We start from the raw sequence: 13,951 nt of genomic DNA on the forward strand, positions 1-13,951 counted from the left end.
GCACCTTGAGTATTGTGTTCAGTTCTGGTCGTCGAATCTCAAAAAAAATATAGCACAATTAGAAAAGGTTCAAAGAAGATCAACTGAAATGATAATGGGGATGGAACTTCTCTTGTATGAGGAAAGACTAAAGCGGTTAGGGTTCTTCAGATGAGGGGAGATATCATTGAGGTCTACAAAATCCTGAGTGGTGTAGAATGAGTAGATCGATTTTTTACTCATTCCAAAAATATAAAGACTAGGAGACACTTGAGGAAGTTACATGGAAATACTTTTAAAATAAATAGCAGGAAGTATTTTTTCACTCAATAGTTAAGCTCTAGAACTCTTTGCCAAAATAGCTGGTAACAGCGGTTAGCGTATCTGGATTTAAAAAAAGGTTTGGACAAATTCCTGGAGGAAAAGTCTATAGTCTACTATTGAGACAGATGTGAGAAGCAACTGTTTGCCCTGGGATTTGTAGTATGTTGCCATGATTTGGGTTTCTGCCAGGTACTTGTGACCTGGCTTGGCCACTGTTTGGATAACAGGATACTGGGCTAGATGGTCCATTGGTCTGACCCAGTATGGCTACTCTTATATTCTTATCGTACATCAGCTCTTGGTACAACCAGGTACTCATAGAGGAAATCTCTGCCCTTCTACAGGCCAATGTGGTCAAACCTGTACCACCAGGGGAAGAAGGGAAGGGATTCTATTCCAGGTACTTCCTTGTGCCCAAAATTATTGGGGGGGGGGGGGGGATTTCATCCCATTCTAGACCTAAGGGCTCTGAACAAATTCCTGATCAAATGAAAGTTCAGGATGATTTCCATAGGTACCTTTCTTTCCATGGTTCAGGATCAATAGAAATCAAACAAAATAAAACATGGAAAAGAAAATAAGATGATACCTTTTTTATTGGACATAACTTAATACATTTCTTGATTAGCTTTCAAAGGTTGCCCTTCGTCAGATTGGAAATAAGCAAATGTGGTAGATGACAGTATATATAAGTAAAACATCCAAGCATTTCATTGACAGTCTAACAGGGTGGGGATGGGTAGGAGGTATGCATGGGAACATCCAAGCATTTCATTGACAGTCTAACAGGGTGGGGATGGGTAGGAGGTATGCATGGGAACATCAAAGCATTTCAGAGATAGTCTAACAGGATGGGGGTGGATAGGTGAGAGGAGGGTGATAAACATAGCAATACAACTTTATGGTTTATAATGGGCTAGAAAACCCATATCTGGTTCAGGAAAAAGATTGGCTATACTCTATTTAAAGGATGCCTATTGCCACATTTTGATACTTCCCATTCACAGGGAGTATCTCAGTTTCCGAATAGGGAAACACTGCTACCAGTATCGCCTTGTGTCGGCTCTCAGGGTGTTAACCAAGTGTCTAGTGGTAGTTGTAGCATACTTATCCACACCAGGAGTGTATGTGTTTCCCAATCTGGATGATTGGCTTGTCAAGGGCACATTGCAGGAGAGAGTGACAGGGTCAATGTGCCTAACTATTCAGGTGTTGGAATTATTAGGATTCATCATAATCTACCCCGTGTCCTACCTTCTCCCTGTCCATTGATTGGAGTACATAGGAGCCTGCTCGATACATTGCAGTTTTGGGCTTTTCTTCCACAAGCGAGAGAAGCAACCATAACGCTGGTCTCACAGGTTTGCAGCAGCAAGCAGGTCACAGCTCGACAAATGTTGAAATTAATGGGTCACATGGCCTCAACAGTACACGTCTTGTCACTCCAATTTGATGGCGCCATTTGAGCATGGCCTAATGGACCCTAGCTTCCCAGTGTTCTCATGTGGCTGATGTAATCCAGATTCCACCAGAGTTGACTTAAGCCTGTCTCTGGTGGACAATTTGAATCAATTTCACTGTGGTACTACTGTTCCAGATTCTACCTCCCCAAAAGGTGCTAACAACGGATGCATCCAACTTATGATGGGGAGCTCATGTAGATGCACGTCACATCTAAGGGACTTGGTCTGCTCAGGAATCAAATCTCCATATCAACCTCCTCAAGCTGAGGGCCATTTGGAGTGCTCTAAAGGCTTTCGGAGATCTGCTACTGAACTAAATTATTCTGATTGAAATAGCCAGGTTTCAATGTTCTATGTGAACAAATAGGGGGGGGGGTACGGGATCCTACCCCTTGTGTCAGGAAGCAGTGGGGATGAGGAAGTCTCCTTCAAGGAATGGTCCTCCAAGCCACATACCTACCAGGAATGGACAGCTGCCTGGCAGACAAGTTGAGCAGGGCAGGATTTTGCAACTGCATGAGTGGTCTCTCAACATGGGCGTAGCCTGTAAGATCTTCTGAGAGTGGGGCACTTCCTATTTGCCAGTGTTCTCAACAAAGTCCCCCAGTTCTGTTCCAAGCTCAGATCACTTGGCAGACTAGCATTAGATGCCTTCCACACATTGGTGGCAGGGTCTTCTGTATGCGTATTCTCGAATACCTCTCATAAAGAAGACTTTGCTGAAACTGAAGCAGGACTGAGAACTATGATCCTATTACTGGCTGAGGCATATCTGATTTCCTTTTCTATAGTTCCCCGAAGATCTGTGGAGATCAGAGTTTTTTCTGATGCTCATCACACAGAAGCAGGGATCTCCTCTGCATCTCAGCCTCCAATCCATGGCCCTCACGGTTTGGAGGTTGAGAGCGTAGAATTCAAATCCTTAGATTTGCCGGAGGGTGTCTCTCACATCTTGCTGACTTCCAGGAAAGACTCCACTAAGAGGTGTTACTCATTTAAGTGGAGGAGGTTTGCTGTATGGTGTGAGGGCAAAGCCCTATATTTTCTTTCTTGTCCTACAGAAAAACTGCTTGAATACGTCCTGCACCTCTCTGAGTCTGGTTTGAAAACCAACTTTGTAAGGGTTCATCTAAGTGCGATTAGTGCTTAGGAACATGTGTGAGGTAAGCCCATCTCTGTACAGCCTCTAGTTCACTTCATGGACTAAATTTCACCACAAGAGAGTAGTTTTCTGTATGTACCCTAAGCTCCTTCGTAAGTTAGTGTTGGAGTTCTGTCTTAACCAGTCAATTGTTCTACCATCATTTTCCCTATCCTTGTGAAAGCGTACTGTATACCTTGGATTGCAAGCGAGCCTTAGCCTTCCTATCTGGAGTGGACTAAAGGCTGTAGACAGTCCATTTAGCTTTTGTTTCTTTTGACCCAAACCAGATGGTGGTAGCCATTGGCAAACACACAATTTTGAATTGGCTAGCAGAATGCATCTCCTTTACTTATGACTTATACGGTCTGTGCCCTGAAAAAGACAGGTACAAATCAAGGTAAGGTATACACTTGAGTTCATTTTGTTGGGCTGACTGGATGGACCGTGCAGGTCTTTTTCTGCCGTCATCTACTATGTTACTATGACCAAGCTGGGCTGACTAGAGGGTCATGTCGAAGCTCTTAATGTCAGTCATGGCTGAGTAGCCACTTGAGGTCAGCCTCCATAGAGGAGATTTGTAAAGCTGTGATGTGGTCATCTGTCCACTCATTTGCATCTCATTTCTGTCTTGAGCAGGGTATCTGATGCAACGGCTGATTCAGGCAGGCAGTCCCGAAGAATTTGTTCAGTATCTAGAATCTAACTCCACCCCACTAGGCCCAGTTTTCTACAGTTCTGTGCTGCACCTTCACAGCTAATATGTACATAGTTTCAGGTTAATTGACTTTCAGGCATCAACATTTCGAGTCCCTATTGTCCTATCGTTGTTTTTGGTGAGCCTGATAGCTAGGGATTCCCAGCTATGAGAATACAACAGCCTGCTTGTCCTCGGAGAAAGCAAAGTGACTCACCTGTAGCAGGTATTCTCTGAGTCCAGCAGGCAAGTATTGTTATGTACCCTCCCATATCCACTTGTAGTTGTAATCTTTAGCTTTTCTTAAAAGACTGAGAACCCACGCTCGTTCATCGGGTGGGAAGGCACCTGCGCACTTGCAGTGGTATGCTGCTAGAAACTTCTAATTTAATCTTGCTAGTCGGTGTCTGCACCGGGCTCCATTGGATGACATCACTCAGCTGTGAGAATACTTGGCCTGCTGTCCTTGGAGAACATCTGCTACTGATGAGTACATTTGCTTTATCTGCCTAGAAATTAAAGGTAGTTGTGGAATATAAGAGTATTGGTACAGTTTAATTTTGTTTTTATGTAAATCGCGAGATCTGTATTTTAGATTTGGCGGTATAGCAAACTTCGAAATAAATTTCAATAAGAGACCTTTGAGGAACAGGATTCAATAGTTTACACTGGGTTTGGGGGCGGAACGATGAGTGGGTGGCTAAGGGTTTTGGTAATAAATTCAGAAAGGGAGGGACTGATTTTAGTGGAGTGAATTATGCTGTAAATTTCTATTTCAGACTTGTAAAGTTGAGCTGGGAATGCACTGTAATCAAGAGGAGGATTGCTGTGCATGTCTTCAAAGTGAAAAGCTTGGTTTGTCAGTCTAATTTTGCTTTGTCTTATAATTGTGCTTGTTCCATCTTTTTTAGGTGACAAGTCTTCATATGAATTGAGTGCTGTTCTTATACATCGTGGTGTGAGCGCCTACTCAGGCCACTACATAGCTCATGTGAAGGACCCTCAGACTGGTGACTGGTACAAATTTAACGATGAAGAGATAGAAAAGATGGAAGGAAAGAAATTGCAACTAGGGATTGAGGAAGATCTAGGTAAAACCTTTAAGTTGTGAGTGCCATTTTAAAATACAACTTTTTTGACAAATATTTATCTTAAGTCATAACTGACTCATTTCAGTTTGAAGCCTTTTAGGTTTATTTTTATTATGTATAATTAGTAAAATTAGTTTCATTACTTGCACGTAGACTTTTGTGACCACTTCATTGTGGTGGTGTTCAATGGAAAAATTAATCCATAAATATTAGTAGTATTTACTTAAAGATAAGCCCCTCTTACAAGGACATTTAGGATTTTTGTTTCATAAGTAATGAAAAGATTGGGGGAATATCACTTATGATCTGTTATGAAATATAGATAGGAATGAGAATCACAGTGCAATTTGTCAGTTGAGTCATTCATTTGACATTATAAACCTGAAGACATGATCCACCTCAGGACATGCCCCTGTACAGGTCGTTGGTGAGGCCCCACCTGGAGTATTGTGTTCAGTTTTGGAGGACATATCTTGCTAAGGATGTAAAAATAATTGAAGCAGTGCAAAGAAAAGCTACAAGAATGGTATGGGATTTGTGTTACAAGACGTATGAGGAGAGACTTGAAAGGTATTAATCCGCAAACGAACCTTTTCCGTAGATGGGAAGGTGGGTAGAACTAGAGGACATGAAATGAGATTGAAGGGGGGCAGACTCAAGAAAAATGTCAGGAAATATTTTTTCACGGACAGAGTGGTGGATGCTTGGAATGCCCTCCCGCGGGAGGTAGTGGAGATAAAAACGATAACGGAATTCAAACATGCATGGGATAAACATAAAGGAATCCTGTTCAGAAGGAAGGGATCCTCAGAAGCTTAGCAGAGATTGGGTGACAGAGCCGGTGGTGGGAGGCGGGGCTAGTGGTTGGGAGCAGGGCTAGTGCTGGGCAGACTTCTACAGATTGAGCCCTGAAAATGACAGATACAAATCAAGGTCAGGTATACACATAAAGTAGCACATATGAGTTTATCTTGTTGGGCAGACTGGATGGACCGTGCAGGTCTTTCTCTGCCGTCATCTACTATGTAATATAGCCATTTTCAAAAACGTTACAAGAATATTGATGTTCCTAACACCGTCTTTCATAGCAGCTTCTTACTCAAGAAATCTATCACTAGTTGAGCTGATTGTATCAACATACAAATTGCCACCTGAGAGTGGTGGTGGAAAGGCCAGGATAACAAACCGTCTCATAGGAGGAAAATTTGGATTAGAGGTCCACATGGGGTAGGCTGGTAATTAGTTTTGATGTTGGGGGAAGGGAGGGAAGTGAAAAATTGGATGGAAATCTGGACTGGAGAGCTGGGAAGAGAGAGGGGCTGTAAGGGGAGAAAAGATCAAACTGATAATGCAAGAGGTGCGACACCAACAGGACCTAGAACTCAGAGTCTGAACATTAGTTCCTGCTTTGTAGAGCATCCATTCTATTCCAGCAGCGGCACAATCAGTGATATTAGAATAACTATGTTCTAGAAAGTGGGTAAAATATGATATTATTGTACTTCTGACAGAGGAAGCTATTCTTTTGTGCTGGATTAAAATCTTTGTGGCCTAAAATGATTACTGTATTGAAGTTTTTTTGAAGTGTTTCCCTGCCGTGCCATGTATTTAATACATTTATGTACTGCTTTCCTGGTCAAAAATCCAATCCAAGCAGTGCATGTAAAAACATTCTGTAAAGTAAGAAACAATTATAAAACTGCAGAACAAATAATCCATAATGAAATAAAAAATTGGTCAGCTATGATCTAGCTGCTCACTGGGCTTGATTTTTGACTTCTGCCATCTGAGGAGGATCCTCACACTGGAAATTTGGATGCTGTGTTGACTGTTTTCAACCTCGTATTGTGCCGCACAATTTTGAAAGAAAAACATTCATTTTGCTCTGTTAACAAATATCTGCTGCCTTCAGGATCCAATCTAAGAAATTTTGTATGTCATAGATACTAGATATGCATAAAAGCAGTGAAATCATCCCATTCAAATATTTCATTTAAGTCTTTTGCATGTACATCACTCTGCATAGTTAGAAATTGAATGGTCTGAAGTATTCAGAATGTTTTGAAAAAAAGCTATCACTTTCTTTACCCATTTGTTTAAAACATTGTGTAAGAATTGGTGTATTTTTTTGATGTGGCAATTTTCTTCCTGCTCCCTTATTTGTCTTTTCAGTCAGAGCCAAAGCTAGGATCTGACATGAGCCATTATTCACAACTATGCAAAGATTTTTCTCTGTTTCTCTCTTCCCTTTCCCAAGCATATGTGGTCTGACCATTACAGCACCAATTTTGGATCAGGGTCTGTGCACCAGGACTTTTCCTGGATTCCTGCGATCATGGACCTCAATTCAACCTATAGATGAAACCTTTAAGTAAATCTGTGATTCCCTATCTCCACATGGTGGTGTGAATGCTGCAAAGGCAGCATCCCCAGCTAACATGAAAACCTGAGTAGGGGATCAAAACAGATGTTCTGCATGGCAGTGCTGACATGAAGCCATCAAGCTAGCCTAAGTATTTGTTTTATAAAGTAATTGTTGTGGTAAGACATTACTTTTATGCCTTGTTTACCTCAGCAGAAACTTCTAAATCACAAACTCGTAAACCTAAATGTGGGAAAGGAACGCACTGTTCTCGAAATGCTTACATGTTGGTCTACAGATTGCAAACACAGGAACTGCAGGAGAAAGAGACTGAAGTTGTAGAAGTGCCAGGTAAGCATTTACATTTTGCCACTTTGTTTTCATTGAATCGTTCCCCAGTCTTGCATACTGCAGCTTACTGACTAGTCTAATTTGCCTAATTTCAAATAGCGGCCATATGTACAACTTCTTTGATAATGACAATACAATGAAGTACAAAATAGTCATGCAGTCTCCATAAACTGTAAAGTTCAATGCAGATGGTAGTCTGCATTGGACCAAAATTATGCAAAATTTAAGTGTCTTGACTTGAGTATTTCCTTAAAAAAAAAAAAAAGATAGAAAGGAGGGAGCCCCGATGCACAAAGTAAAATACGGCTGCTTCGGTAAAATTTAGCGAGTCGCAAACAGCGACCAATGCACAAAGGGGATCGCATGCAAATGAGCTGCACCGATCCCCCTTTGTACATCAGTCGCAGTTTGCAGCTCCAAGCTGTCAAATGCATTTGACAGTTCCTGATTCAGACCTGACCCCAACAGCCACTGCTGACCCCCCGCACCCAACCCCCTGTGCCTTCCCGACCCCCCTCCCCGCAAAGGAATCTCTGGTGGAGCCCCCCCGCTGATCCCCCCCATCCCCTCGCTGATCCCCCCCCTTATCTCCCCAATCCCCCCAAAGCAAGAATTGCAAACCCTGAACCCCCTTCCTGCCCTCCCCCCCAAAGCAAGAATTGCCCTGGTGGTCTAGTGACCGAGAACCCTTCCCCCATGCCCACTTACCAACACCCCCTCCCAGAAAGCAGCAGTGGCCCTGGTGGTCTTGTGACCCCCCCCCCCCCCCCCCAAACCTGTAAAAAGATGGAGGCAGGAGGTTGGATGAAAACAGGAGATGGGGATGAGCCTGTGTAGCCCATTATATGGCTTGAAGCCAGTAGGTGGTGCTTGCTGCCGTTTTAGTACACCCAAAACAATCGCAAACGCTGTTGAAAACTATAGCAAAAGATTATTAGAAATAAGACTGCCTATGCGTGGTCCAACTGTAAAAAGTCTAAATCTGTTCCAGTTGGTTAGGCAGTGCCTTAAAAGATGGAGGACAACAAATTTTGTTTTTCTTTTTTTTACTTATTTGACAACTTTTTAATTTATTTGAAAGCTTCCCATAAGCATATATAAATATCATGAAATAAAAATTGAATATCACTAAAACAGCTTAAAAAGTTATTTGTAGCTGGTAGAAACAGCAGTTATAAACTCTTTATTTTGTGCTCAGGGTTTTTTTGTGTGGGGGGATTGGGGTCCACTGGACCACCAGGGACTCTTTGCGCTAAAGGTAGGCGCTCTGTGCATTACTCAGAATGCTTATTTTAATACTATTGAGCTCCTTGTAATGCATTTGCATAAGGTTTTCGGTAGCTGCTAATGGCACATATTAGAGCCACGGAAAACCTTTTTGTGCATTACTGGCTAAATAATGTTTGCTTTAGACTGGCTACAGCCAGTCAAGAGCAAATGTTAATAGCACAGTAAGCTTTGTGCATCGGGCCCTAAATCTTTAAACATTTTCTAAACACAGGATAAGAACATATTTTCCTTATAGTAATCGGTACAGAATTCCAGATGTGTACATCTTGATAATGGAGAGTAGAATAAAAATGACGTGAGAAGAAGAGGGTTGGGATGCGGCAATCTGTGCTTGTTCTTTCTTTCTTTCTCTGTGGCCTGTGGCACTTTCACTTTGATGACTGAATATGAGATGTCACCCTTTGGAACTACTTTATTTTTGTCTTGCTGTTAATACTTCATGTTCTGTGAAGCAAAATAAGTAGTGCATCAAAGCAATTTGATCCTTAGCTAGGCAGAAGGCTGATGTGAAATTGTAGAAGTAATGAATTTGAGTTAAAACTCCATTGTCAAGGGGAGGGGGGAGGCTGGGATAGCGGGCAGGTCAAGGGTATAGGTTATGTTCAATAAAAGTTTAAAAATTTATAAAGACTGGAGTTCTGAAGGTTATATATGTGTTTACTACTACTATTTAGCATTTCTATTGCGCTACAAGGCGTACGCAGTGCTGCACAAACATAGAAGAAAGACAGTCCCTGCTCAAAGAGCTTACAATCTAATAGACAAAAAATAAGTAAAGTAAGCAAATCAAATCAATTAATGTGAACGGGAAGGAAGAGAGGAGGGTAGGTGGAGGCGAGTGGTTACGAGTCAAAAGCAATGTTAAAGAGGTGGGCTTTCAAACCTGGTTTTGCCCCACTGCATGCAGGGACCTGTGGTTCCCATTTTTTCTCTAAGAAAATTTGAACTACACCTCCTGCATGCAGTAGTGCAAAAGCAGTGTGTTTAGGCACAATTGCACACAAGTGAAATATACTGAACCCAAATTGTTAACAACGGGAGGCGTGATGTGTTAGCAATGGCCAACTGTTTTGCATGACTTGTGTTAAGTTATCATGAAACGTAAGGTGAGGTTCATTCTGTATTGCTTTGTTGGATATTGTATTACTGGTCAATAAAGACTTCATGCAAATAAAAAAAAAAACAACTCCATTGTCAGAAGCGTACAAGAAATAGTGTTATCGGGATCTCTCTCTTGGTCATTCCTATACTGAGTCTTTATCTACATCTCTTCCCTGCTATGATCGGTAGAGCAGACATATTCAGTGAATATCTACTTCCAGAACTTCCAAATGCACTTTGGTAAATGTCTCCTTGAGATGCATAATGAGATAATGGTGTTTTCCCTGCATTGTAGCTTTTCTGCAGAAATTGGTGGAACTGGATAATTGCAAATTTGAGGAATGGTGTATTGAAATGTCAGAAATGCGTAAACAGAGTGTGGACAAGGGCAAAGCCAAACATGAAGAGGTGAAGGAGCTCTACCAAAGGTTACCTGCTGGAGCTGGTCTGTAAGATATTTTTCTAGTATTGTACAATCTCTGCCATACTGTAATACTTTACATTTTTATTGCACCTTTCCAAGTAATGCTCAAGGTAGTTTACAGCATTATATGTGTTCAAGTACACAAGTCCCTGCCCAGAGAAGCTTACAATTTAAATGGATACCAGAAACAATGGGAACTACTGACTTGCCCAAGGCCTTAAGGAATCTCAGTGTGATTCTAGATATTGACATGTCTATCCTTTAAGCCCATTTGCAGAATAGAGCCCAACCTGTTGATTTTCAGTGTTATCTTTGTGTTGTGAGATTGTTTCTTTAAAGAAAAAAAGATAGATAAGTGGAGCATTCCCTGTGTGTGTGCTTTAACCTAATCAAACCATAATCCATTAAATATCAGGACTACAAATACCAGTTCAAAGAATTTTTAATTTTTCAAACTAGTTATAAACGTAGAGTGAACTATCATATACACACAAGATAGGTTATGGCTTGAAATGTCACATACCCCTCCCCACCTCCGCTTATGTTTCTAATCATCTGTCCAAACTACAACCTCTTTTTTTTTCCCCCATAAATGTTTTTGAAGAATGCATATGAAATAAATATTTGCAACGGTCTACATCAATATTATTTGAATATTAAAAAACAATCTGCTTTATAATTATCAAGCTTCTTCACAGTGTTGGATTTTGAACTTCTCCACCATTCATTTGTCACTTTCAAGTCTGGCATATCATCATGTTTTGGCCAGTCCAAGGATGAACCATCCAGTTCAACTTTAGTCCTGTCCACATTCACCATTTTTACTCATACTGGAAAAATATGGTGACAGTGTGTATTAATTTATATGGCTATTAGTGCTATTCAGTTTTAAAAAGCCATTCACATGATCAGTATTAACCAATCAGATCAGGACTTGATATTTCAAGTAGCTATTTGTTCTGTTCAGACTTAAAGATCCAATCACATAATTGTTACAAACCATTCACAAAAGACCTATCGCACTTCCCATTAAATATCCATTTATTTTTCCCAAAATCAATGAATCCATTAATTCATCGTATTAGTGATAATACGATGTATGCTCTGTTTCCATACAGTTAATCTTGTTGATCCTACAGGGCCCAGTATTAAAAGGAAAAGATAAGGTCATAGGTTAGCCTCCTAAACTTGTGCCCTATTTCCAGTCAACTTAGCCCAAGTTTTCGGATGAAAATGTATCCTAATTTAGATGCTTAAAAATTATGCTTTTAAATTTATACCTGCTTTTCATATTCCTAGATCCATGAGCCTAGTGCTGAAAATCAGTGCTAAGCTCCTAACATTTTATCCCCATCCTGAATCTGGCCCTGTTGCCACCCACTTTTATTCTCCTAAATTTAGGAGTTTAGTGAAATTTTGAGTATAAATGTAGACAGCTGTTGTAAATTTTCAGAGAGGCCAGTTTAGGAGCATAAATCCTTTTAATATTTGGCCCACAGTGGTCAAATTCCAGGACTGTTCTGTAGAGTTAAGTAGCCATTCCCATTCCAAGCCAAAGCCAATGAGGTTGCACATGGCCTATCACTCACCAATGCGCATTTTCAAAAGTGTGATTATTACTACTACTACTATTTACTACTACTTAACATTTCTAGAGCGCTACTAGGGTTACGCAGCGCTGTACAGTTTAACAAAGGACAGTCTCTGCTCGAAGGAGCTTACAATCTAAAGTGTGATTATTCATCACACAGTGCTCCACAATAGGTATTCTAAGGGACTTAGTCTTTTTTTTTCCCCCAACTATAATGCTCATTTGGTCTTAACCAAATTAATCATTTCATATAGCTCACATACAGGAAAGGGCAAGGATATATAAAAATATACACTCCGAACTCTGAAGTACAGGTAGTATGAGTTTGCCTGAAATATGCGACTCATTAAAGTGGGTCCACCCTGAGCCCTCCCATTACATGAAACACAGGCAAGATGACCCATTCTCATCTGTTTCAGTTCCTCTACAGCCCTCTGCAGCAGTGGTTCTCAATCAGTGTGTGTGTCCCAAGAGAGGTGGTAGGTGTGTCGCAAACAAATTTGATGTAGAAATCATGCCTGTGTTTCCTTTACAACCATCAGGGCCTGGAAACTGGGAAGACCAGCAATCTTGAGAACCAGGTTCTTGAAATTCCTGTAACTGGTCCATATTTCTGCTTCCCTACTACCCCCAATAATAAGTTCTGCCTCCAGCCCCACCTGAACATATATTACAGGTCTTCTATCCTTAGATTCTGTTTGCCAAATGCTTTGAGTAGCATATTTGCAGGTTTTTGTGTTGTTTCACAGTATCTGGCAGTGGAGGGATTTTGTGTTGCTGTTACTGAGGTGACACTAGAATTTAAATGTTTGTTTTGTTATATGCCAAGTGAGAAATCTGGGACTGATGTGTTGCATACAGCGTTTTCATATGAGATAGTCAAATTCATACTAAACTTACAGTTAAACCATGAACTATTTAGGCATGCTTCAGCTGTGAATTTTAGTATTCGCTGTGTGTCACATACATGAACCTTGTCAGGTGTGTCACAACAGAAGAAAGGTTGAGAACCACTGCTCTACAGGGATCAGTAATGCTGCCTGTTCCACTGTTTTTCTGGGTATGTGTTGTTGAAAGTTTTTGAATAAAGATACTGTCATGCAGGGTCAATATATGCCAATTATATTGTATAGAACTAACCAATTTCTTAAAGACCTCAGAAAATGGTAAAACAAATGTCAAACAATCTTCAGGAATTTGCTCTTTAAATGTAAGAGCAAATCACAATTTACAAATTTAGCCTGTGTAGTCTAATTTCAGACCAGACAATGGATAATTTTTTTGCAAGAGTCGCTGGGCCAAATCCTCCACTGCTTCTTTTAAATCCTGCAGAGTGGAACAAATTTGTATTACCCATAAGTATTGGTTAATCAGTAAGCCTGCTTTCGATTTCCAGGGTTGATAACTTTAACACAGATTCATATAGCAGTCCATGCTTTTATGTTACAAAATACTCTGATGCTTCTGTCCCTATTTAACAATTCAAATATCCAAACAAATGGAAGGACACTTGATGACAAGATACCTTAAACTTTGTGTGGGGATTTAACTTTCTAAGCTAGTCTGTAAATTGACCAAACTATTCTTAAGGGTACAACTTGTGTTCTTCTGGCAAGACTGCATGCAGTGTAGCAACCAAGGGAGTAAAGGCTGATACAAAGTGGTACTTAATTAAATTAAAAACAAAAAAGAAAAGTAATTTTTGTACCACCTAGGTGGAACCAGCTGTACTAAGTGGTTTACAGTTTAGAAAAACAGGGAAACAGTTACTTGGAGAATGTGTTCTCTGAGGACAGTAGGATTTAAATCCTCACAACCGTCCCATTTCCCCAAGCAGTTGTATTCCTGTAGCTCGTAATGGACTGAGGAGGTCTTGTATGACAGCGACGGACAGAAAGAGGCACATGTATAGTAAGCTGCCTCAGTAAGCTGCCTCAAAAGCTTCTGGAAGAGTTACTGGCATAGTGTGTCTTCCACACCAGGCTCTGTAGGTGACTTCACCTATGAGTGAGGATTTATGTCCTGCAGTCTTCAAAGATCACCTGCTTACAGGTAAGTAATTTTGTTTCTTTTTATTTGAAGACTCTTAGCCTTAAGCCAGACTCTTGTTTCTGCTTGTTATCAGAGAAAGTGTAAC

The 13,951-nt window shown here is 40.7% G+C and overlaps 1 protein-coding gene across 2 annotated transcripts in view; it reads left to right on the plus strand.

The window, feature by feature from the left end:
• The window catches only part of USP48 (ubiquitin specific peptidase 48), a 170,461-nt gene that overhangs the window by 30,679 nt on the left and 125,831 nt on the right, over positions 1-13,951 (plus strand). The window contains exons 9-11 of one of the 2 annotated variants that reach the window (XM_030222113.1): positions 4,516-4,695; positions 7,271-7,408; positions 10,095-10,244. In XM_030222113.1, coding sequence (XP_030077973.1) covers positions 4,516-4,695; positions 7,271-7,408; positions 10,095-10,244 — 468 coding nt within the window. The remainder of the gene's footprint in view (positions 1-4,515; positions 4,696-7,270; positions 7,409-10,094; positions 10,245-13,951) is intronic. The other variant, XM_030222115.1, reaches the window with a different exon arrangement.

This window comes from Microcaecilia unicolor, chromosome 13, assembly GCF_901765095.1.
Source record: "Microcaecilia unicolor chromosome 13, aMicUni1.1, whole genome shotgun sequence".
NCBI classification, from domain to species: Eukaryota; Metazoa; Chordata; class Amphibia; order Gymnophiona; family Siphonopidae; genus Microcaecilia; species Microcaecilia unicolor.